At 41.6% G+C, this 24,051-nt stretch overlaps 2 protein-coding genes across 2 annotated transcripts; one reads left to right on the forward strand and one right to left on the reverse strand.

Annotated features, from left to right (window-relative positions):
• Positions 1 to 219: 219 nt before the first annotated feature.
• Positions 220 to 15,454, forward strand: cybb (cytochrome b-245, beta polypeptide (chronic granulomatous disease)). Its single transcript, XM_080720234.1, has 13 exons — positions 220 to 302; positions 610 to 702; positions 3,184 to 3,294; positions 3,738 to 3,822; positions 4,826 to 4,974; positions 6,363 to 6,544; positions 6,975 to 7,107; positions 7,251 to 7,343; positions 8,606 to 8,859; positions 11,477 to 11,639; positions 12,327 to 12,473; positions 13,207 to 13,331; positions 14,934 to 15,454. The coding sequence occupies exons 1-13, from the start codon at positions 261 to 263 to the stop codon at positions 15,049 to 15,051; spliced, it is 1,695 nt and encodes a 564-aa protein (XP_080576360.1). The 5' UTR covers positions 220 to 260; the 3' UTR covers positions 15,052 to 15,454.
• A 1,958-nt stretch (positions 15,455 to 17,412) lies between these two features.
• On the reverse strand, positions 17,413 to 23,046 carry LOC308280017 (dynein light chain Tctex-type 3-like). Its single transcript, XM_080720273.1, has 5 exons — positions 22,898 to 23,046; positions 22,395 to 22,436; positions 21,235 to 21,358; positions 19,627 to 19,704; positions 17,413 to 17,749 (listed from the first exon to the last, which is right to left on the reverse strand). Exons 1-5 carry the CDS (start codon positions 22,922 to 22,924, stop codon positions 17,676 to 17,678), a joined length of 345 nt encoding a protein of 114 aa, XP_080576399.1. The 5' UTR covers positions 22,925 to 23,046; the 3' UTR covers positions 17,413 to 17,675.
• Positions 23,047 to 24,051: the final 1,005 nt, after the last annotated feature.

Genomic DNA, 24,051 nt, shown 5'->3' on the forward strand with positions numbered 1-24,051 from the left:
AAAGATCTTTTATACAGTTTTTTTACATTTGAAAAGAAAAAAACTGTGAAACAGGAATGTGAAATCATTCTGCATAATGAGGAGTACTTTCGTCACCACTTCTTCATTTTGCTACCTAGCAGGGATATAAAAGTAGGGGTGACTCCATCTGCATCGCTTCAGTGTGTGTTGGGTTCTCTCCTGACTTCCTCCTCCTCTTTAGCTGCTTTACCAGAACACACAGACACACACTGCCAGACGCACCCTCACACACAGTCACCATGGGCTGGATTGCAAACCAGGGAGCATCCATCTTTGTCATTGTGAGTATGCATTGTATTTTGAATCTACACATTGTGTGGTTTGTTCAAATTGTTTGTCTGTTTGTGTCATTTGTTCTCTTAAAGCAGTGTTTCACAAACTTTCAAATTTCAAGGTCTTCCCTTAACTCTGACAGTGTACAAATGGAACCAAATGAACCCGCCAAATGGGTCAATTTAGAACCCAAAGTGTCCCTTGAGAACCACTGTCCTAAAGCCTATTCCCTGCATGCGATAACAGCACATTGGAAATATAAATCTGTATATATATAAAGTATATATATACTAATATCTGCACAATGTGTTACAGTTCGTATGGATGGCGATCAACACATACCTGTTTGTCCAATTCTACTTCAATTTCCTCACAAAGCGATGGGACTATTCCAGGGATCTTCTGGGGGTAAGTTTGGCCTTTTGTCTAGAAATGTCATTTCAAACACATTAATGTATATCATGTCAGTATCCTGACAGTATCCTGTCAGTATCATGTCGGTATCATGTTAGTATCATGTTAAACAAGCCATATAGTCTTTTTGGGGTTTATCCTTTTAGTTGTCCTTGTACCAGTGAACTGTATACTGTCATGAAACTGTACCTTTTACGATGCAAACTACTCAATCAGTCGATCAATGTGTCATGTCAGTATTTAATACGTTTCTTGTTTAAGAAAGCCCTGTTTTAAAAAAAAAAAAAGAAGAAAACAGATTAAAGATAGGGAAGTAGGTCTGTAGGGGGGATGTCATTCGGCCACATCTGTTTTTATGAGTGACTGGGGGAATACAATGCCCCCCCCCCCCCCCCCCCAGGTGGCTAGCCCTGAGCAGAAGTGAAATGGAGTCCTTTTTTTCAACTTCCTGCAAAGGTTTTGGCAATCGGCATGTGTGGGTAGGTGTGTGTGGGGGGAGGAGGGATGGATGGCCTTATACAGGCTGCCGTACTTCCCAAAAGTGGGGTCTGTGGACCCCCAGGGGTCCTTGAGGCCGGGGTTTCCAGGGGGTCCCCAGCTAAATGGTGAATAGTTAGGAGGAACCAAATGGGCGCTTACGAATCTGTAACTCTGAGAGTGCACAAATGGAACCATCTGTATAGGAATCCATCTGTATAGGCTACACTCTCAGAGTTATGGGGGTCCATGGCCGCATATGCTTATCAAATTGGGGACCCTTGAAAAAAAAATGAATTGAGAACCTACTAAGGCAGTAGTTTTCAACCTTTTCAGGCGGCGACCCCCCAAAAGAATACAAAATTAACTGGGGACCCCCCACCCTGACAAGACTTGGAATTGTAGTTTTTTGCCTATTTCGTATATTTGACAATTTGACCAATGTTTGACCAGTTTTAAAGTTGTTGTTATTTTTGTTTTGATACAGCAATGGCCTTTTCTTTTTTTTTTCTTTATTTCCTTTTTCGGTTTTAGGTTTTACAACCTGTGTGGGTTGAGAACCCACAGGTTGAGAACCACGGTACTATAAGACACGGTATCATAACCCTTGTAGATCTGCATTCACAGTATCTGTATCTGATTCTGTTTGAATGGAACCTTGGTTAAATGTAGTTCTGTGATTTTTTTTATACATTTGAAAACTTGCATAATGAGTACTTTTTTAGTTTTGTACTTTTTGAATTCCGGACTTTTACTTGTAACAGAGTAGCTATTTATTTCTACAATGCAGTATTGATTTGATTGATTGATTGATTGATTGATTGATTGAAAACTTTATCAGAAGTTTTCATAGGAAAAGGTACAGTTTCATGACAGTACAGTTCACTGGTTCAAGGTCAACTAAAAGGATACGCCCAAAAAAGCCTATGGACCTTTTTTTAAATCTCTAAAAGACTACAGGATTTTGATATTTTGTCGATAAGACTATAGACTAAAACAATTTAAGAAGACTAAGACTTATGTGTGTTATTCAAAAGACTAAGACTAAATCTAAGTCTAAGACTAATGGCTGTAAAAATTAACACTGGTATGTAACTGTGCAATGAAATTAAAGCCAAATACATCTTTAATCTTTACATTTGAGAATGGCACTTATATGTTATTTTCAAATCTTGTTGGTTTTGCACAGTATAATACAATGACTTGTTCAGAGTTATGTGGTTATATTTCGCCTATAGCTGAAGAGACAAAGACTAAAAGACTAAGACTAATCCCAGAAGACTAAATATTTTGATATTTAGTCAACTAACACTAGACTAGCCAAAAACAATTTCAGAAGACTAAGACAGGACTAAGACTAAATGGTGTGTTCAGTGGCGTCAGTTCAGAAAAAGGTAAGGTATGGCAACATGACTGGTGTCTTGCACGCTCGCAAAGGCGCGCGTGCAAGACACCAGTCATGTTGCCATACCTTATGTTGCCATACCTTAGCAACAGGCATGATACATTTATATTAAGAAGTACATTCTATTTTTTTCCCCAAAAATGTATATGGTTTCTTGGGCTGGATATGGCAGTCTGGAACAGTTGTTCAAGTGCAGCTAAACTTAACATAATATAGTAAACGTGCCACAATTAACAATAATGAATTGCACCTGTGCAGCTGACCTGCGGAACCTGGGAATATACTATTCTATCAAGATGGGGAAAATAAAAGTGTGGAGAATATAATTATAATACCTTGTTAAATTTTGCATTTGTAGTTATTTTACTGTAATTTAACAACATAACCAGCACAGATAGACAAAGAGACATTCATGGATTTATATTTTAAAGTAACTTGTATTCTCCCCCCCCCCCCTGGACCCAGGGTATGACCCAGCTGCATACCCCTGCCATACCCAATTGACGCCCCTGGGTGTGTTATTCAAAAGACTAAGACTAAATCAAAATTTGCTGCATGAAAACATTAACGCTGTTTCTCTCCTGTGTTCCCAGCAAGCTCTGCCCTGGGCCAGGGCCCCCGCGGCCGTCCTCAACTTCAACTGCCTGCTGATTCTGTTGCCCGTCTGCAGGAACCTCCTCTCCATAGTGCGCGGCACCATCCAGGTTTCTAATTACTTCATCATTTACTTCTTCAGTGGGCTGTTTCAAATTTCCAATACTTTTACTTCTACCCCACGTCATCTCAGAGGGAATATATTGCACTTTTGCTACACTACAATTATTTGCAAACTTTAGTTACAATGCATCACATCGCGATGCATTGTGAGCTTTGTAGATATGCTATTTTCAAAAAAAGATTTTACACATTTGAAAACGTGAAATGGGACATTCTGCATAATAACTACTTTTACCTTTAGTACTACAAGTAGGCTATATTTTGATGCCAATACTTTTGTACTTTTATTCAAGTACATGTTGAATTCCAGACTTTTACTTGTGACTGCGGTATTTCTACATTGCAATATTGATACTTAAAAAGAAATGTGAGCACTTTTCCTGTCACTGACCCCAACCCTGTCCCCTGTCCCCTGTCTCCATGTGCACAGTGTTGCGGTCGCACCGTCACTCGCCAGCTGGACAAGAACATCTCCTTCCACAAGCTGGTGGCTTACATGATCGCCTTGCAGACATGTGAGCATACCATGGCATTCAGTGTTCGTTTTGACAGCAAACGTTGATTTAGTTTTAGCCATTGTCTTTTGGACAGAATTCGATTTTGTTTTTGTCGTCTGGAATGTTTTAGTTTTAGTCGACTAAATATCGTACGTTTTTAGTCGACTAAATACGTTGTGAGCTTTGAGATCTGCTACACCTGAGCGCAACCAAACATGACATGACTTGTCTTTTAGTTCTACTGTCTGGATCTCTTCTCTAGTCCCTCCCTATCATTTTAGTCTAGTTTTTATTTGTTGACTATATTTAGTCTTAGTTTTAGTCATCATGGCTTAGTTATTGTTTAGTTTTTATTACATTTTCGTCAGTGGAAAAAGTTAGTTGACTAAAATTTTTCGTCATAGTTTTAGTCTATGAAATCAACATGATTGTTGTGATAAAACTGATTACTGTGTATAGGCTCTTTGCTGCTGTCTCTTGATTGTAGGATTAAAGTACAATGACAGTCATTGTGAAATGTAATCACATTCCTTACATGTAAAGAGTGTTTTGGCCAAAACGAAACAAAACACGATTGTGATTCTGATGGGCGAAAAAGTTCCATCTATAAATATTGAATATAACTATATTTCCATGCTCAAAACAATCCCAGATTGGGCCTTTAACAAATGAAAATACACTTTATTTGAAATATCATTTGACTGACTATTCAGTTCTCTCACAGTATATTTCTGGTCGCTTGCTTCTTCTGACTTGCAAGTTGCATCAAGACCTTTTTTTTCCTCACCTGTCCAATATCCATTATTTAAAAGGTCAGAATTGTTGTTGTTATTGCTGTTCTTATTTTTGCAATTCCAAATTTAGAGTCCCTCCCAAAATTGTGATACACAATTGTGAGAGACAAAAAAATAGGTAAAAATTGTAAAAAATCACTTCTCTGTTTTATTCTTTAAAACGTTTCACTGGGCAAATTAACTACCGTACACAAAATTAAAAATATATACTTATATTTTTCCCTCAGTCATCCACATCATAGCTCACCTGTTCAACTTTGAGTACTTCATGGACGCCGCGCTGAACCGCAACGCGAGCACCCTAACCTTCGCCCTGTCTCGGGTGGGAGACAAACCCAACGATGCCTACCTGAACGTCATCAGGACTAACGAGACTGTAAGTTCCAACCTATCCTACCAATACACATCATTAGGACCTTATTGATTGATTGATTGATTGGATACTTTATTAGCATGCACATTAACAGTGCAGGTACAGTCAACGGTTTCGCTAAAAGGATAACAAGACTGAAAGTTCACTCTCGTTTTATTGTATTTTATTTTATGAAAACACTTTTAACAGGAAGTCCACCTTCCCTTTTCACTGCTCCAGATAGATGAGAGAGAGAGAGAGAGAGAGAGAGAGAGAGAGAGAGAGAGAGAGAGAGAGAGAGAGAGAGAGAGAGAGAGAGACAGACAGACAGACAGACAGACAGACAGACAGACAGAGAGAGAGACTTGTGATCTTGTATATCTGCTATTTTCAGTAGCATTATATAGCATAATTGTCGAGCCCTAAAACAGTAAAGCAGTAAAACGTACACTCACGTCACACCTGGACCCAGTAGGACCACATGCTTCTGCTTTTTGGTCACTCGTTGACCAAAAACAACTGGAGGTTGAACTGTGTGCCTTTTTGGTCTGGGACGTGACTGAGGATTCACAGCACTGTGTGTGTTGGTAAAATACCACTTCTCCTTTCCCTTGGGCCTCTCCTCCTCCGTCAATGACGTTAAACCTTTTTTATTTATTTCAAGGACCCCCAGTTTGAAACCGTATAATCCATAATGCATAATGCATGAGACCTTTAGGCCATTAGGAAAAAAAATAAAAATAAAATGTCGGCCTTCGTTCCATTTTGGGGGCTGGGCGGCCAACAAAGTAAATCGTCACTGTCGCGCAGAAACCTCGTATCTCCAAGTTCCAAATGTGTACATTTTTTCGCAAAGCAAAGCGCTGCTTCAGCATACAAGGCTGGCGCACAAAAGTAGAGAAAACAGCAGATCTACAAGCACACAACGCCTCGCGGTGCGAGGCGTTGTGTGCTTGGACATACAAGGTTTCCACCCGACAATGACGAAATATAACTCATGTAATTGGCCCACTGGCTTGTCACTTGTCATGATCTGAAATGGCAAATCCTTGAGTAGCAGCAGTGCTATAGAGAGATCTCTCTCTATAGCGCGCAATGAGGGCCTCTACAACTCTTTTTCCCGGGTTGAATCAGGGGCCCAGCATGTTGTGAAGTCCTGTCCTGACGTGAAGATGTCATCACGGTGTACTTTACACTACAAACCCCCAAATCAATCCTCCAGTTCTAGGCAACACAGAAGGGGGGGGAACTTTTTTTATTTCCACATAACTCCTCTAAGGTATATTAATGACATAGTTAAATATTGAATATGGGTGGCTTTCCCCTTTAAGTAGAAAACGTGAGCACTTTATGAATGAAATTAAATGAAAGCTGACTGTGATCGTGACCCCCCTGTGCCCCTCTCCGTCCAGAACCCGACCTACGTGATGTTCACCACCATCGCGGGGCTGACGGGCGTGGTCATCACGCTGGCGCTCATCCTCATCATCACCTCGTCCATGGAGGTGATCCGCAGGTCCTACTTCGAGGTCTTCTGGTACACCCACCACCTCTTCGTCGTCTTCTTCATCGCACTGGTCTTCCACGGCTACGGGTGGGTCGCAGTGTTCTTTTTTTTCTCCATCTTCTCTTTTGACAGGAGATTTTTATCTTGTCTATTTACAAGTATCGAGTAGCAGTCGCCTGAAGGGGTTTGTATTGTAAAGTACAATGTGTGATGTCATCAAGTTGTAATTTACAATACAAACCCCAAAATCAATCCTCCAGTTCTATGCAACACAGAAGAGGGGGAACATTTTTTTAATTTCCACACAACTCCTCTAAGGTATATATTAATGACATAGTTCAATATTGAAAATGGGTGGTCTTCCCCTTTAAGTATAGTTCTGAGGTACAGTACGTATAGGTAAGTACGTATAGTTACTTTTAGGTATTTTAGAGTAGTTCTTCCACCACTGACGACGATTAATCGTCAACCTGAATGTTAATGGTCCAACGTTCCTCTGTTCCTCCTACGGCCACAGGAGGATCGTGCGGGGACAGGTGCCGTCTGACCTGCTGGTGCACGACCCCAACGAATGCAGGGACCGCTTCCGAGTCTGGGGCAGGAACGGAACCGTCTGCCCCACCCCCGTCTTTGCCGGGAATCCCCCTGGGGTGAGTTAACACACTGGTTCTCAAACTACCATACAGTTTGGTTTAAATCACGATGTATTAATTCAAATAAGTAACGTATTTGAGCTCAGTGTTACTTTGTATAATACGCAGTTCTAAACCTTTTTTTTCTTTTTCTTGTCTAGACATGGAAGTGGGTTATTGGGCCTATGATCATCTATGTCACCGAGCGGATGGTCCGTTTCTATCGATCTATGCAGAAGGTGGTCATCACCAAGGTATGTTCTATACCATAGACCTTACAAAGAAATATGGACAGCATCACATCGTTGGTTTCTACAGACCAGGGGTGTCCGCACCAAATTCTGGGCCCTGGGTACTTTAACTATTGAAAAATAGCAGAGTGCCGCGCAGCGAGCTTGTAGATCTGCTATTCTTGAAAAATCGTGAAAATGTGTGCGGAGTCTGAATATTTCAATTTTTGAAAGACCTATGTTTCTATGTCATTGGTGCTCACATATTTTCATGTGAAGGACCCCCAAAATGATATGTATTTGGCCACGGACCCCCATCTCGAAATATTTAGTTCCAGGGACCCCCCAGACGCAAGATTTGAGTTACAAATGTTTGCTTAAAAAAGTACATATATTCAAAGATTTGCACACAGCAGCGCGGCACTCGGTGCCTCGCTGTGAGCTTGTAGATCTGCTATTTTTCAATAGCTAAAGTATAAATTAATGAAGGCCCCTCTCCACCTTGGGCCCTAGTAACTCAGTCCCACTCCCCCCCCCTTGTGACGCCCCTGGTTATATAAGTGCAGTTTTCTGCTTTTAAAAATGGAATTGAAAATAGAAACAGGAAGCTAACCTCTGTCTGCTTCCTATGTGAACTCATGCATGACCAAACCAACACTACAATACTGTATGTCCTCCATCTTAAGTAGTCTTCCTTGACTGAGACACGATTACTCTGTATTCTCTTTGGTTTAAAGTTATAGGCTGGCAGACAAACAACCCCTAAAGGGCAAAGTTATTAAAGCTTATTATAGTTAAAGGAGAATTTCGGGGTAAAACGGCTATCTTACCTTTCAAGGTATTCATTTGGTGCCAAAAGAATTTCCAGTTGTCTTTTGAAAAGATGCAATATATTCCATTTTTGTTCGAGCCATCCTACCCAAACAGGGCTTAAAGCGGGAACGATTGGATAAATTGTTAATCTGTTTTTTTTTTTTTAAACGTCCATTTTCTCGATACACATCAGTCGCCGACACTGTTAGCAACACACAGAAGCTATTACATCTCCAGGAGCACGCCATTGTTTTTGATAAAACGATTAACTTAGAACTCGCCAAGTCTTGCTGTACTTCTGGGTCCCATCCACTTGCATTGGAGAACAGAAGTAGCACGAGAGACGGGATACGGGAGACCACCGATTAGTGGCATAATCCTTTTTATTTTTACTGTACTTATGCTGTTTTCACATTTCCGTCTAACAAAGGCATTCGATCCAATCGATCTCTCCTATATGTCCTCCTCTCAAGGTGGTGATGCATCCGTCCAAGACCCTGGAGCTGCAGATGAAGAAGAAGGGCTTCAAGTCGGAGGTGGGCCAGTACGTCTTCATCAAGTGTCCCTCCATCTCGCACCTGGAGTGGCACCCGTTCACCCTGTCGTCCTCGCCAGAGGACGAGAACTTCAGCATCCACATCCGCCTGGCGGGGGACTGGACCGAGGCCCTGTACAAGGCCTGCGGAGGCGACAAGAAGGAGACCCAGGAGGCCTGGCACCTGCCCAGGTAAATGTCATACAAAATAAGTGATGCCTATATGACAGGGCTCCCCAATAGGCGGCCTGCGGGCCATTTGCGGCCCGCTGGGGGCTACTGTCTGGCCCCCACCAACCACAGTAATAATGGTGACCAGTATAAGAACAGCAACAATACTAGTATATTGTCGTTGTCGGGTGGAAATCTTGTATCTCCAGATGTGTAAGTTCTTTCGCAAATCATACAAGGCCAGGGAAAACAAAAGTAGTGAAAACAGCAGATCTACAAGCACACAACTCCTCGCGGTGCGAGGCGTTGTCGATCGGCTGTTTTCACTAGTTAAAATAATTTTTAAAATGATAAATGCAAAACGAACGGTTTTGGACCCGAAGATTTTCACCCGACAAAGACGATATCTGAACTGTCGCTGGAGTAGCAGGAACACCACAGTTGCCCCCTGCAATGTTGTGGCCCTCGGCTTGGTACCCAGGACATAATTCGGCCCTTGGGGAAAACTAATTGGGGAACCCTGCTATGAGGTCAGAAGTCGTTTTGTATTTATCATTCTAAAAAAAAAAAAAACTAGTGAAAATAGCCGATCTACAAGCACAATGCCTCGCACCAGGCGTTGTAGATCTGCTATTTTCGCTCATTCTGTGTGACAGTCTTGTATGATGATAAAGAAGGGCTTACGAAAAAATCATTCAAATTTGTAACTTGGAGAGGTTTCTGCCCAACAGTGACAAAATTACTAACAGTTTTCTGAAAAATCTATGTCTGTATATCAGTGTTGTGCAAACCTTTTCAGTGGAATCACCAGTAGAATTATTTTATCGCTTGTAGATCTGCTGTTTTCACTAGCTGAGGTCAAACATCTAATCTCTCTTTTGGGTCTGGACCTGAAAGGTTTCACATTTAACAAGTTGCCCAATACAAACCATCTGCTCCTGTTGGTCCATATGAGGGGCTCTGGTGGAGCAACAGGATATTTCAGAGCAATGCACCGACTACACAACACTCACACAGTACAACAAAACAGAAAACCAACAACATATCGTCGTTGTCGGGCAGAAACCTCGTATCTCCAAGTTTCAAATGTGTAATTTGTTTGTGTAAGTGAAGCCCTGCTTCATCATACAAGGCTGTCACACAAAAGTAGTGAAAACGCCTCGCGGTGCGAGGCGTTGTGTGCTTGTAGATCTGCTGTTTTCACTAGTTTAGTTCATTTTAAAAATCATAAAAACAAAACGAACAGTCTTGGACATACAAGATTTCCACCCGACAACGAGACGATATGTAGACACTAGATATATGAAAGTATTTATATGTGTATTTTTAAAAAAAAGTATGAAGTTATAAAAATATGAACATGAACATTGTATATGGGATTCATAGCCAAGGCTAATTTCCCTCTTTAGGCCTGGGATTAATACCTGTGTTAATATCATGGGCAAGCATTGATGAGTGCTCAGGGGAGATGTTGGCCAGTTGAGGGCTAAGTGTCTTGAACTTCAACATGTACACTGGGCGGTCCAGAGGTGTCAAACTTTCCAATTACTGGACTCTCTCTCTCTCTCTCTCTTTCTCCATTGAAGTTTTGAGCGGTGTCATGGCCATTGTCACATTGGCCAAGCGTCGCGGGACTCTTAATGAAATGAACTCATAAATAGCACCGCTCCCTTCACACTAGGTGTGATTTATGTTATACCAACATGCAGGGGTCATCAATATGTCCGTACGAGGACAACTGTGTCCGTGGCAAAGACTCTTGTCTGTGGCTAATTTGAGATTTTCTTTTACACACCATTATGTTCTTATTTTGATCGCAATACCCATACTGAATGTCAGTCTTCAGGTTTTCTTCAGAATATGTATAACACTGAATTACTGTGACACTATGGAACATTCGGAGTCCGACTAGTACTATAATCGTTCTCAAATGTTTTATTTGCAAGGACGACCATAACTCAGAGAGCATAACTCTGAGTGTGTACAAATAAAACCAAATGTACCCGTTGGTGTCCATTTGGTTCCATTTGTACACTCCTTCATAGTCGGGGGATATCTTTAGAAATACTCTTCACCAATGTGTTTGTAAAGGTGTCTAGTAACACATCTCACAAAGACTGAAATTCAGTTTCCCTAGGAAAATCTTTGACAGCTAGGGTAATTCTGGGTCTCATTCACTCACTATACACTATACTATAGGGGGAAAAATCACTCCCAAAAAATATGCTTTAAGTTGGATGTGAGGGGTCTAACTAGGTGTTTTTAATTATTCTGAATCCATTGCAAGCATTTGTTTTGCACCAAAAACATTCCTTGGGCTAGAAATGGACCCCCATACCACTGTGAAAAGTGATGACTAATCACTAAAACATCATTTTATGGGCTGTTTTTACACATTGGTGAAGAAATGTTTTGGTAAGGAATTTATTCCAGGACTTTTTAAGATATCCCCCGACTATCAGGGTTCAGGGTTCAGAGTTACACACCTTCAGGGCCAGGTCTTTGTGTTTCTGGCAACATTATTGTCGGCTTATTTTGTATGGACGTGGCAAACATAGAATTTTGACAAATGTCCACCACAAAGCCATGACCCCAGCCAACATGCATCTCTCTTTCTCTCTCTCTCTCTCTCTCATAGGGTGGCGATCGACGGGCCGTTTGGAACGGCCAGCGAGGACGTGTTCCGCTACGAGGTGGTGATGCTGGTGGGAGCGGGCATCGGCATCACCCCCTTCGCCTCCATCCTCAAGTCCCTGTGGTACAGACGCAACCAGCAGAACGCAGACGTCTTCACCAAGAAGGTGAGAGGAGGAGGGCACAGGGGGGGGGGGGGGGGGCAGGGGGGAGTTACTAGGGACCAAGGTGGAGGGGCCTGGAATTATACTTGAGCTATTGAAAAATAGCAGATATACAAGCTCACAGCTTGTAGATCGTACATCATAGATATTTCATAGACCAGTGGTTTTCAACCTGTGGGTCCCCAAATTATTTTGGGGGGCCCCCAGATGTTAAGCTAAATGTTAACATACCAGATATACCAGATGTTAACCTTGTTTTCTCACTCAACAGTAAACAAACCAACATAAAGTTGAAGTGTATAGAGGGCATCTGCACATATTTAAAGTGACAATTTAAGGACTTTAAAGACCTTTTTAGTACCTCTAGTCAAACATTGGTCAAATTGTCAAATATTAGAGGCTGAAATTGTGAAAATAGCCGATCTACATGCTCACAACGCCTCGCACCGCGAGGCGTTGTGAGCATGTAGATCGTCTATTTTCACAATGATCGAGTCAAACCAAATGTAATGCCAACTCCTACAATTCCAAGTGCTTGTGTGGGGGTCCCCAGTTAAAATATGATTATTTTGGGGGTCACGGCCTGAAAAGGTTGAGGACCACTGTCATAGACGACTGACAATGACGTCATACACAGTGGTGGAAAAAAGTACTCAAATGTCTCCGGATTCTCCCCCCAAACCCCTCTAGATCTACTTGTATTGGCTGTGTCCGGAGACGGAGGCGTTCGAGTGGTTCGCCGACCTGCTGCAGTCCCTGGAGCACCAGATGGCGGAGGCGGGTGTGACCGACTTCCTCACCTACAACATCTACCTGACCCGCTGGAAGGAGACCGAGGTACAGTAGTACCTCTCGGCTAACCTCGCCCACCAGGCTTTCTGAGAGAAAGCCTGGTGTTCGTTCACAACGGGCCGTTTGGTTTCCGCCTAAAGCGCGGAAACCACTAGAAGAAGCGGCGTCGCTTTGATTTGGTTCCCTCCGTATGTTTCCCCAATCCCTATTAAAATGCTTGAGTAGCCTAGTGTAGTCTTGCCAGTCGCTAACAGTTGGACTAAAAGATGCATATACCAAACAAAATTTTCAAAAGCAAAACTACTCCGCATCAAGGAGTTTATTAGGTAGGCCCTAAAAGTATGTCCTTGAGCGCAGGGGAATTATTTTGGGTTAAAACTGAATCCGGTTTGATAGTTCCGGCAAATTGTAGTCCTTTGAGTACTACAACCTGACGTAAAGTGGTTTCCTCTCCCGACCGGATCAAATCTCAAAAAGTGAAGTGATCCCAGACTACCTCTCGGCTGTTGCGCTCTGGAAATGGCAGATCCGTGAGTAGCGCGACATCCACAGCGTTGTGAGCTTGTGGATCTGCTATTTTCAGCATGCAACCAAGTGTAAATAAAATCAGCCATCTCGACACCATCAAGGCACCGCCCAAAATACATTTTGTGTCGACAAGATCAATTGTAGATTTAGTCGACTGACTTGTGGGTTAAACACCTGGGCTACTATATGTGATGATACACGGTAATAATAAACGTATTCAATCAATCAATCAATCTGGTTGTGTCTTCAGGCTGCACACTTCAGGGTCCACCACGAGGACGAGAACGACCCCATCACTGGACTCAAACAGAAGACGCTCTACGGGAGGCCCAACTGGGACAACGAATTTGGCAACGTTGCGACAAAACACCCAAAGTGAGTCTCTCTCTCTGCTAGCGCTGCTTGATAGGACGAGGGGGTGTAAAGGCCAGACCGCACCAATGCAGCTAGTCGCAACTCCTTGCAACAAAACCGTTCTAAGGCCATGTCACACCAACGCAACTCCTTGCAACTGCCATTGGGGATGTTGGTTGCAAGTAGTTGCATGTTGCAAGGAGTTGCGAAGAGTTGCATTGGTGTGGCCTTTTCACATATCGTCTGCATACTCTGCATCTCCATAATTTATTCTAACTTTTTGTGGGGTTTTTTCCTCCTCCTTTTTAGCGCCCTACTTCAGGGGTTTTCAAAGTGGGTGTGACGGCAGTCCAGGGGTGCCGTCACACCCACTTTGATAATATTTGGAATTTATTTGGACACTTGAAAAAATATTATTTAATATAATTTCAAACTTGAAGCACAAAGTTATTTTCAGTCAGTTCTAACCAAAATGGCTATTATCTCATCGTTTTCCTCGCAACATAATCACTAAAATATCGTCACTGTCGGGCAGAAACCTTGTATCTCCAAGTTTCAAATGTGTACGTCTTTTGGTAAAGCAAAGCCCTGCTTCATCATACAAGACTGTCGCACAAAACTAAATGACTTTTTTTTCCGAATCTTGAAAGTGTTCATACAGACAATAAAGTACTCATTTAGAAGGCGTTTTGTCGAATCTTTCTTAGGTCTTAATGGGTTAAAATAAATGGTAAATGGTGTATTTATATAGCACCTTTATTCAAGGCACTTTACATAGACTGTGTATTACAGTCACCCATTCACACACACACATTCATACACCGATGGCGGAGGAAACCATGCGAGGCACCGACCTGCACATCGGTGGCAATCAGGGGTTCAGCGTCTTGCTTAAGGACACTTCGACACTTTGGGGGAGCCCGGGATCGAACTGGGAACCTTCCCAAGCGGCCGCTCTACATCCTGAGCCACTGCCGCTAGATTTACCCTTTTAGAACGGGTACACATTTCGTGTATCATTATTTTATGCTTTAACTATTGACAAATAGCAGATATACAAGCTCACAGCGCGGCACCGAGTGCCGCGCTGCGAGCTTGTAGATCTATTTTTGAAAAATCGTGAAAATTTGAATTTTGACCCGATTCTATAAGTGTCTTTTGAATCCTTCTTAGGTTTTTTTGAAAAACCTATGTTTCTATGTCAGCAATCTGGCCAGCCATTGTCAAAGAAAAGGTCCTTTTCACTTCAACTGGAGCTCAGTTAGTCTGTTCTTGAGAGACTATGTCAGTGGTTCTCAAACCTTTTCATGTGAAGGACCCCCAAAATTATATTTATTTGGCCACGGAACCCCATCTCAAAATATTTCGTTCCAGGGACCCCCCCAGAAGCAAAATTTTAGTTACAAACGTTCGCTTTGAAAATACACAATATTCAAAGAATTGCACACATTTTCACGACTTTTTCAAAAATAGCAGATCTACAAGCTCGCAGCGCGGCACTCGGTGCCGCGCTGTGAGCTTGTATATCTGCTATTTTTCACTGGTTAAAGCATTCAATCATTTCTAGGCCTGAATGGGTTAAAACAGTTTTTAATGATATTTCCATGTACGTTTTGTCCTCAGCACCAAAGTGGGGGTGTTCCTGTGTGGCCCGGCGGTGATTGGCAAGGCCCTGGGCCAGCAGAGTATCGCTCACACCGAAGGAGGCACGTCGTTCATCTTCAACAAAGAGAACTTCTAGAACACCAAGAGATAACCTTCTCAGGATTCTGCTGCAGCAACCGACTCCCCAGTCCTCCCCGCCCATAAACCAACCAGTGGGACAGTCCAGTGCCTTTTCAACTCCTGTGCCGCGGGAACAAGACAAGAGTACCGCTCGTTGCTAGTTCTAGCACAGTGGTTCTCAAAGTGGATTTCAGGGACTCTCTAGGTTCCTTTATGGGGGTCTATATTGATCAATACAAGTCTGTAACTTTGACAGTGTACAACTTTGACAGTGAACCAAATGGACCCGTTTGTACGTCAAGGTTAAGGGGAGACCTTCAAATTTCAAAGTTTGAGAACCACTGTTCTAGCACATCCACCGTGAAAAGTTTAAATATTATTCTGTGTTTCACTCACAACAACACTGCTAAATCCGTGTGAAAAGGGGCCCCCTAAAACAGCGATTCCCACGGTCCGTGGCCGAATACTTGTCATTTTGGGGGTCCCAGCATATGTTTTCTCAGAGAGTGTATAAATGGAACTTGTTCTAAACGTCAAGTAATTTCACAAGGTCTTCTGTTTCCGGTTTCTTTCACAATTTGATAGAGAAATTACCTTCTGTATTTTACAACATAACCCTCTTCTCTTTTTGCTTCTTCCCATTTCACATGTTACTGCCATGTCCTTGTTGTGCACCTGTTAACCCAATACAATAAGCCTTATATGCCTTAATTAACCATTAAGAGCTGGAACCGCTTTAACCATTATATTATGCTTTGACTATTAAACAATAGCAGATATACAAGCTCACAGCACAGCACCGAGGGCCGCGCTGCGAGCTTGTAGATCGGCTAATTAATTTTTTAAATCTAGATTTTCTTGCTAATCTTTAAATATATCTTTTTAAAAGCTAACATTTCTAACTCAAATATGTGTCAAAAACATTCAAAGACTTGCACAAATGTTCACAATTTTTCAAAAATAGCAGATCTACAAGCTCGCATAAGACAGTTAAAGCATAAGATAATGGTTAAGTAATGATGTGTAATAATGCATAGCCGGTCTTGATGTTATAATTGTCCCATGTAACAAAAAAGGAAAACACCTTAAATATTGTATTTATTTTAGAAATTGTAGTTCTTTCACTCAATAGCATTATAGGGGCAACTCGCCTCGCAAGTTCACGGTCTCATGTAGTCCATGTGTGGTCCAGCCCTATGGAATGTATGGAATGCATGTGCTAATAAAAAAGTATTAAAAACATTGCTTTGATGTTCATACTTACAACAGTGGCTCACTCCAGCCCTACCTACGGAACTCGCCTGTCGGCTCGTTCCTGCGGCAAGGCTGTCGTGCAGGATAACCGTGTTATATGCACACCCTCTTGTGTAATATTGCTTAAATATAATATTAGTTCAAAACAAATGACTAATACTAGTTGCTTGTTTTCAACTCCAGTTTATTGCCTCTCATTACTTTATAAAACCTAACTAGCCATCTTTTCACCATGGCACAGTGTACTGCATCAACTCATCTTTTCACCATGGCACAGTGTACTGCATCAACTCATCTTTTCACCATGGCACAGTGTACTGCATTAACTCATCTTTTCACCATGGCACAGTTTATTAACCAACCAGTGAACCACCTTTTCAATAGGACAGTATAATGAACGGATCATGAAATACTAATAAGTGCACTAAAAACTGCATTGTTTACTGATGGAGAACACATGCGTTTAAATAATATAACTCGGAATATAACTATATATATATGGCCTTTGATGCAAGTTTATAAAGCACTGTGGTAAGAAGGGCAACCCCTTTCAGATAACTCAAAGCAAGTTAAGCAACATCGGTTTGTCTCTTTACACATTCATGATTACATTACCGGGAAAAAAATAATAAACAAACAAACACAGCATCTCATGAACTGTCTTGGAGTGTTCTAAATTTCAGGTCACCAATTTCACCATCCGTAAAGCTGCCATGCTGGACAGATGAAGGGGGGAGGTTTAGGGTAAGGAAAGGGCAGCCATTCAACAAGATGTAATATGTACTGTGGACTCTGTGGCACTTGGGGGGCCCCTGCTGGCCGTGGAAACGCATTGCAATGTCTTTGAGCAGGTTGGGTGGGTTGTGCATGTAGGGCTGTCACAATTATTACGTAATCGTCTAATCGTGATTATTTGACATAATCGTGATTATTTGACATAATCGTCATAATCGTTTCCATGTTGAAAAATGTTCATGTATTTTTAAGAAAGTCAAAAATAGTGGAAATAGCAGATCTACAAGCTCACAACGCGTCGCATCGCGTTGTGAGCTTGTAGATCGGCTATTTCCACTCTAAAAGTTATTTTTTAAGTAGTAAGTTGTCAAATATGTCAGTAATTTCTTCGTATAATAGGTTATGTGTCATATCTACCATGTACAACTTCAAAGCCTAAAAGCCAAACAGAAATGTAATTGTCAACGACAAAAACACAATTAAATCGTTAATCGCCAATTATTTGAGTGACAATTAATCGTCATGTAAAATGTCATATCGTGACAGCCCTATGTGCATGTAGCGCGTGTGTGTGTGTGTGTGTGTGTGTGTGTGTGTGTGTGTGTGTGTGTGTGTGTGTCTGTCTGTGTGTGCGCGTGCGTGTGTGTCCTCCTATGCTACTGCCACAGCGAAGACACTAACCACACAGTACATGGAGCGGTTCTCCCATCTCACTGTGCAGCTTCCTGGAGAGAAAACAAAAAAAAAGAAAGAATATCGTCGTTGTCGTGTGGAAACCTTGTATGTCCAAAACCGTTCGTTTTGTATTTTAAAAATGAATTAAAGTAGTGAAACTAGCCAATCTACAAGCACGTGCGAGGCGTTGTGTGCTTGTAGATCTGCTAGTTTCACTAGTTTTGTACGACAGCCTTGAATGATGAAGCAGGGCTTCACTTTACGAAAGAACATACAAAAAGAATTGATGGGATTTAAAGGAGCTATAGTCAACTTTTTCTTGAAAAACGGATGCTAAAATAAAAATAATGTTTCGAAAATAATTATTTTATAAAAAAATAAGCTTCATATATGTGTTTCTATTCAAAAATGACCACAAAAAGCGTCAAATAATGATAAAATAATCATTTTGGCCATTGTCAGACCGACACTTTTTACAGGATGTAAACAAAGTGTCGGCCCTACAATGAAAAAGTTGACTATAGCTCCTTTAAGTACTGTATATATATATATCAGGGGTTGACACTAAGGTCTCAGAGGCACTTGCCCATCGGGCAAGTACAGGTCATGTTCAACTTGCCTGAAGGTAATGCTCACTTGCCCGAAAAGTAAATCGTCCATTATAAAATGATAGGTACGATTTTAATTACCGCTCAATTTATCACTTATTTCAGCGACAGTAAAAACAGCACATTATAGGTAAATAGTGCTCTTATTTTACATTCCACAGACCAGAAGACACAGCACACTGGCCACGTTCAGGTGTTTAGACAGATATCTGGTGTTGTGTTTATAGACATTTGTGTCCCCTCTCAAATGAGCACTTGCCCTGTCGGGCAACCTTAAAGCCAACTTCACCTGCCCTGATGTTTTATTTACCTGCCTGTATGTATATATATATATATATATATATATATATATATATATATATATATATATATATATATATATATATATATATATATATATATATATATATATATATATCAATTTGGGGGTCCTTTTATTGACACGGAAAAGTTTGAGAAATGGCGATTTAGAAAGCATTTTACTTTTCCTCCTCACGTGTGCTTTGAAGAGCCTTTGGTTGTAAGTTTACATGCAATTATGCTCGCCTGCATGCAATATTTATCATCAATGAATGTCCGCCCCCACCATGTCTCTTATTCATATATATGTTGACGTGTTTCTTTTTTTGCAATTTCTTAAAATCCTAGGTAAGTCTAAATAGTCAAATTAGCTGGTACCCCCTGCGGTCGCTACTCGACCTTAGGGAGTGTTACCTGTTGTAGAATCTGACTCTTATTGGAGTGTTGTATTCAGGGTTCCCACACATTTTTACCAATTAATTTCCCAAACTTTTCCAGAATATTTAACCCAATTTCCAGGACTATATAACAATAATTCAGCTACATAACAGGTCGCTTACTCCTATGCGCAATGCCCAAAGACAGGTAGTGTATGTCAGTGGTTCTCAACCGTTTCAGGCCGTGACCCCTGAAATAATCATATTTTAACTGGGGACCCGGCACCCCGACGAGCACTAAGAGTTGAGGAATTTTGTATAACACGGTTTAATGTAGATCGTCTATTTTCACAATTTCTGCCTCTAATATTTGACAATTTGGTCAATGTTTAATTTGTCATTTCAGAGGTATTAACAAAATCAATAACCAAAGACAATGCATAGCTATTTTTTTCCAGGACCTTCCAGGACCCTTGATAGATTCCAAAACCTTTCCAGTACTGGAAAAATATTTTTTCTAATTTCAAAATATTTCCAGGAATTGCATGACCGTGGGAACCCTGTGACTCTTATTGGAGTGTGGTATTGTGTAAAAAACAAAAGAAAAAGAATAAAGATGAAGATTTTTTTTTAGTTTCTTACCATCTGTGGTGGTGTCCCAGTAGCATGAGTTGGCAGCATGGAGTCCTGCGCCACTCTTCTGCATCACAGCACACGTCACTGCACAGGGGGACACATCACACCAGTAAGACTCCCTAATCGGGAGGTAAGCGACCTTCAGGTCACATGTGTATAGGTCCATGTTGAAGACATGAGTGTAGACATACTGTGTAGCGATTTGCGTGATTTTAGGGCAAAATCTGTAGGAGTAGTGTCCAAAAATGAGTTTTAAAAATTGGGCGTGAAGGTGGCGCTAAATGGGACAGATCCATGTTGAAGACATGAGTGTAGACATACTGTGTAGCGATTTGCGTGATTTTAGGGCAAAGGCTTTAGGAGCAGGGTCCAAAAATGTGTTTAGCAAGAATCGGCCTGATGGTGGCTCAGGGTGTGAGGTTGTGGTTTGGCAGGCAAGGAGTGTGTGTGCAAAATTCGGCATGGATCGGGGCAACGGTTGCGGCGATATGAGCAGGGCAAAAGTGTGACGTGTGACGGACGGACGGACAGACAGACAGACAGACAGACAGACAGACAGACAGACAGACAGACAGACAGCTGGTGGAGGTTTTGATAGTAAGTGCGACCTGACGGTCGCAATCAATCACATCTCACTCATAATGCACACATCATCATGCAACCTTGTAAACAGGATTTAAAATGAACATAAAAAATCTTAAAACATCAAGAAAGCGGGGCCCACAGGACTTGACCATCAGGGGCGTCGCACCAAATTCTGGGCCCTGGGTACAAGGATTCACTGCTGGGCTGGCCCACCATGAATGTTCTTCATAGGGTAGGGGGTTTAACCCATTGAAGGCCTATTCACACTGAGCTGGTGTTGCGTATGTTTGCGCACGTATACCATTCATTTCCAATGGGGGCTGGCGTGGAGCCCGTCTTGCGCGATACGTCAAAAAACGCCCAATTTCACGCTGAGCGCACGCATCAGACCGGCTGAGAAATTTGAATAAAGCTCGTCGCGACCGACTTTATTCAAATCTTGTGCGTGCGTGCCGTGAGCTCTTGAAGCCAATGAAAGCAGTGCTGCTCTGCGTGTAGGTCGGGCTGTGGGGAATGACAGGGAAGTGATTCAACAGAGTGACTGTCAATCAACAACAGTCTCACGGACTGGAGGCGCACAGAATTGCGTTCCTGTGCACTTTTACGGCATGTTTTTTATCTCTGTGTGAAGGCGGATTTAGACTGGGAACGCATTATTTTGTGCTTTAACTATTGAAAAATAGTAGATCTACAAGCCTGCAACTACTTGCAACTATTATCCCCAGCGGGGGTGTCGCACCAAATTCTGGGCCCTGGGTACAAGGATTCACTGCTGGCCCAGACTGGGAACGCATTATTTTGTGCTTTAACTATTGAAAAATAGCAGATCTACAAGCCTCTACCACTTGTTAATGGATGGAATAACATCAGATTACTAAAAGAAAAGCACTCCTACGGCATTCCCCTTTAAGGCCAGTCCACACCAATGCAACTCCTTGCATCCAGTGCAACCACTTGCAACTATTATGCCCAATGGTAGTTGCAGGGAGATGCATTGGCCTAATAATAGGACCCACTCCCACAACATACCGATGTACTTGTAGGCCTTCGCCTGTTTGACCAGCTGGGTGAGGGACGTCTCCACAATACTGGACGTCCATTTGTTCACCAGGTTCTGGTTGTAGTCTACCGCACCTAAGATGTTGTCAATACACTGCAACACACGCACGCACATACACAACACAAACACGTTAAACAAAAATAACACAACTTTTCAAGGATTAAAATCAAGTCAACAAGCCAGTCATGTGGCAGTCATTGGTTTTTGCTAAGCACCTAAGGCAAATGGTGTAAATCGTAAAGAAAACTGAGCCTCGTTTGTTTTTGCCCACTGATACTATTTATAGCCGTGTTTGGAACATAACGGCTCACAACATCACAACATTAAAGGGATATTTGACTGACCAGATCTTTTGACCGAAAAGTTCGGTTTTGGTCAAAGTATGTCTCTCCGACCACTGAACTTTTCGTCAAAAGGTCCGGTTCAACTACAAAATGACATTACTCGCAACTTCTGAAAAGCATTACCCCGAATTAGAGTTTGGAAAGCTGCACGTTGTAAAGTCTGGGGCACACACTTGAAAGGTGTGTTGCGTTGCGATTGGTGTGGGGTAATTATTCACACCACCAGCAATTGTGTGCCCCATACATTGCATCCCAAAGGAAGTTTTGATGTGTTTAGTCCTGCACTAATTTCTGGCCCCTCGCCCGGAGAGAATGTCTTCCATTTGATTGATTGAAGACTTTATTAGAAGTTTGCATAGGAAAAGGTACAGTTTCATGACGGTACAGTTCACTGGTACAAGGTCTACTAAAAGGAGATCCATGAAAAGACTAAGCTTATTTCCACTGGAAACCATTGAAGTATCTCATATAACATTGAATGACAGACAAATAGAACACAGTACTATGCAGTAGATATGTAAAGAAAAAGAAAAAAGAAAACAGTAACCATGTCGGAGAAAAGTGCAGATATTTAACTAAACACACATTTTCTGCCCCAACTTTCAAATGGATTTGAAGCTAGAGGGCAATATCTGACTCCAAGTCTTAGGAATTCATTATTGGACACAGCAGCAGCAGCACCGATGGCTGGGTGTTTCGAATACATTAAATGTATGCGCATACTGTGTCACAGACATTCTCTGGCTACATATAACAACCGTGGCTTTAGACATGTTTAATAATACCTCTTTAACGGTGTTGGTTGCGTCGTCGGCATTGAATGAGCCCTGCAATTAGGGAGAAAAAAAGCACAGGTCTATGTTATGAAATAATAATAATAAGTTAAAGTCAGACTGGATAAAATAGGCCTACATCTACGACAGTCTTGATGCAAGGCTAAAAACACCATTCCCACTGGGCAGAATAACTAAGATAACAATAACTATATATTTATTTTTATGTTTATTTATTGTTGCTGTGGACACTGGACACTGCCATCCACGTGGGTAGAGAATTTTAAAACAATATTTATTTCATAGTTATTGCGTGTGTGTGTGTGTGTGTGTGTGTGTGTGTGAGACAACATAATGAAGACAAATAAACATATCATTCCATAGCCGCTAGATCAAGACTAGATGTATTTTATCACACACACACACACACACACACACACACACACACACACACACACACACACACACATACACACAGAGAACATTGCTAACTTTATTAAAAATTCAATTCAGACCTCGTCGCTGGGATTATATTCTTCCATTTTGCTCTCCGGACGTTTCACAGCAAAACAAGTAGCTTGTTGTTGAGCTTGTTGTTGTTGATTTTTTTAGTCCTACAAAATGATCTAGTTAAAATAAAGATAAAATGTGCTAGCTTTCTATCTTCGCCTGTGTTCCAGCCGTTCCAGCAGTACATTGAAAACAGCCACTGACTTCCGGTCTCGCGAGGTTTGCTATATCTGCGGTTGCCATGTCTCCAAAGCTGGACCAAAGATATTCAATTAATGAGGATAGCTCAACTTCATTGGATCCACTAGAGTGCGATATTGTACACAAATCCTGCAAATAGCCTCTTAAGTGGGCGCCGGCTCTGAAGGCAAATCTCGCGCACGTCCTGTTTTATGGTGCTATAGATCCCGCGAGAGTGTGTTGCTGGGACAGCTAAAGAGCAATATTAAAGTTGATTTTCTCCTTCGTTGTGTTGCTGAAAAAAGCCACTTTAGTATGACAATTTTGTTAATATTATGTGGCTTGTGATGATCTGGTCCAATATTTAGTTCAGTGACCATAGCTTCTGAACTATTATTTTCACTAGTGTTCACGTTAGCTCTCCCATTGTAAATGAATAGACTGCAAACATGCTTCCGCCTCCTAAAAAGGTATCTACGCCCTCTTGGGCTGGCCTGGACCTGGCCTGGACCCTTCTCTCCTTCTCCTGGAGAGACTACACGCAAGCGTCATGTCTCCCAACTGAAACACAAATAGGATTTCCTCTTCGGTAAAATCTACAAAGTAGACTAGAGAAAGAGTAAGTAAAGTTTTCAAATAAATGTAGTGGAGCAAAAGTACAGTATTTGTCTCTCAGGTCCGGTGTAGTGGAGTAGAAGTAAAATTATTCCCCGGTATAAAGTACAAATACCTCAAAATTGTACAATTTATTTTGTACTTAAGACAAGTAGGCTACTTAAATGTAGGCTACTTAGTTAGTGACAAAGGTTGCAATCAATCATCAGAATATTATTGTTTGTTCATAGGCGTATCCTCCAGTCCGGTCCTCTAGATTTTATTTGGGAAAAACAAAAAACGAGTTAATGAATTATATTTTGAAGTTACAACCGGAAGTCAATCTATTTGTTTACGTTCGTTGGGATTGACTATGGTATTTGGC

This window comes from Nannobrachium achirus (assembly GCF_963921795.1).
Source record: "Nannobrachium achirus genome assembly, chromosome: 24".
NCBI lineage: Eukaryota > Metazoa > Chordata > Actinopteri > Myctophiformes > Myctophidae > Nannobrachium > Nannobrachium achirus.

Bases quoted from the DNA above. Each gene is read 5' to 3' on its own strand.
- LOC308280017 (XM_080720273.1), bottom strand. From the start codon at position 22,924: ATGGAAGAATATAATCCCAGCGACGAG. The intron at 19,705-21,234 runs GTATGTTGTGGG...CCCCCTGTGCAG, and splicing joins GAAGGCCTACAAGTACATCG to TGACGTGTGCTGTGATGCAG. The intron at 17,750-19,626 runs GTAAGAAACTAA...TTTTCTCTCCAG, and splicing joins CTGGGACACCACCACAGATG to GAAGCTGCACAGTGAGATGG.
- cybb (XM_080720234.1), top strand. From the start codon at position 261: ATGGGCTGGATTGCAAACCAGGGAGCATCCATCTTTGTCATT. The intron at 3,823-4,825 runs GTGAGCATACCA...TTTTTCCCTCAG, and splicing joins CATGATCGCCTTGCAGACAT to TCATCCACATCATAGCTCAC. The intron at 7,108-7,250 runs GTGAGTTAACAC...TTTCTTGTCTAG, and splicing joins TTGCCGGGAATCCCCCTGGG to ACATGGAAGTGGGTTATTGG.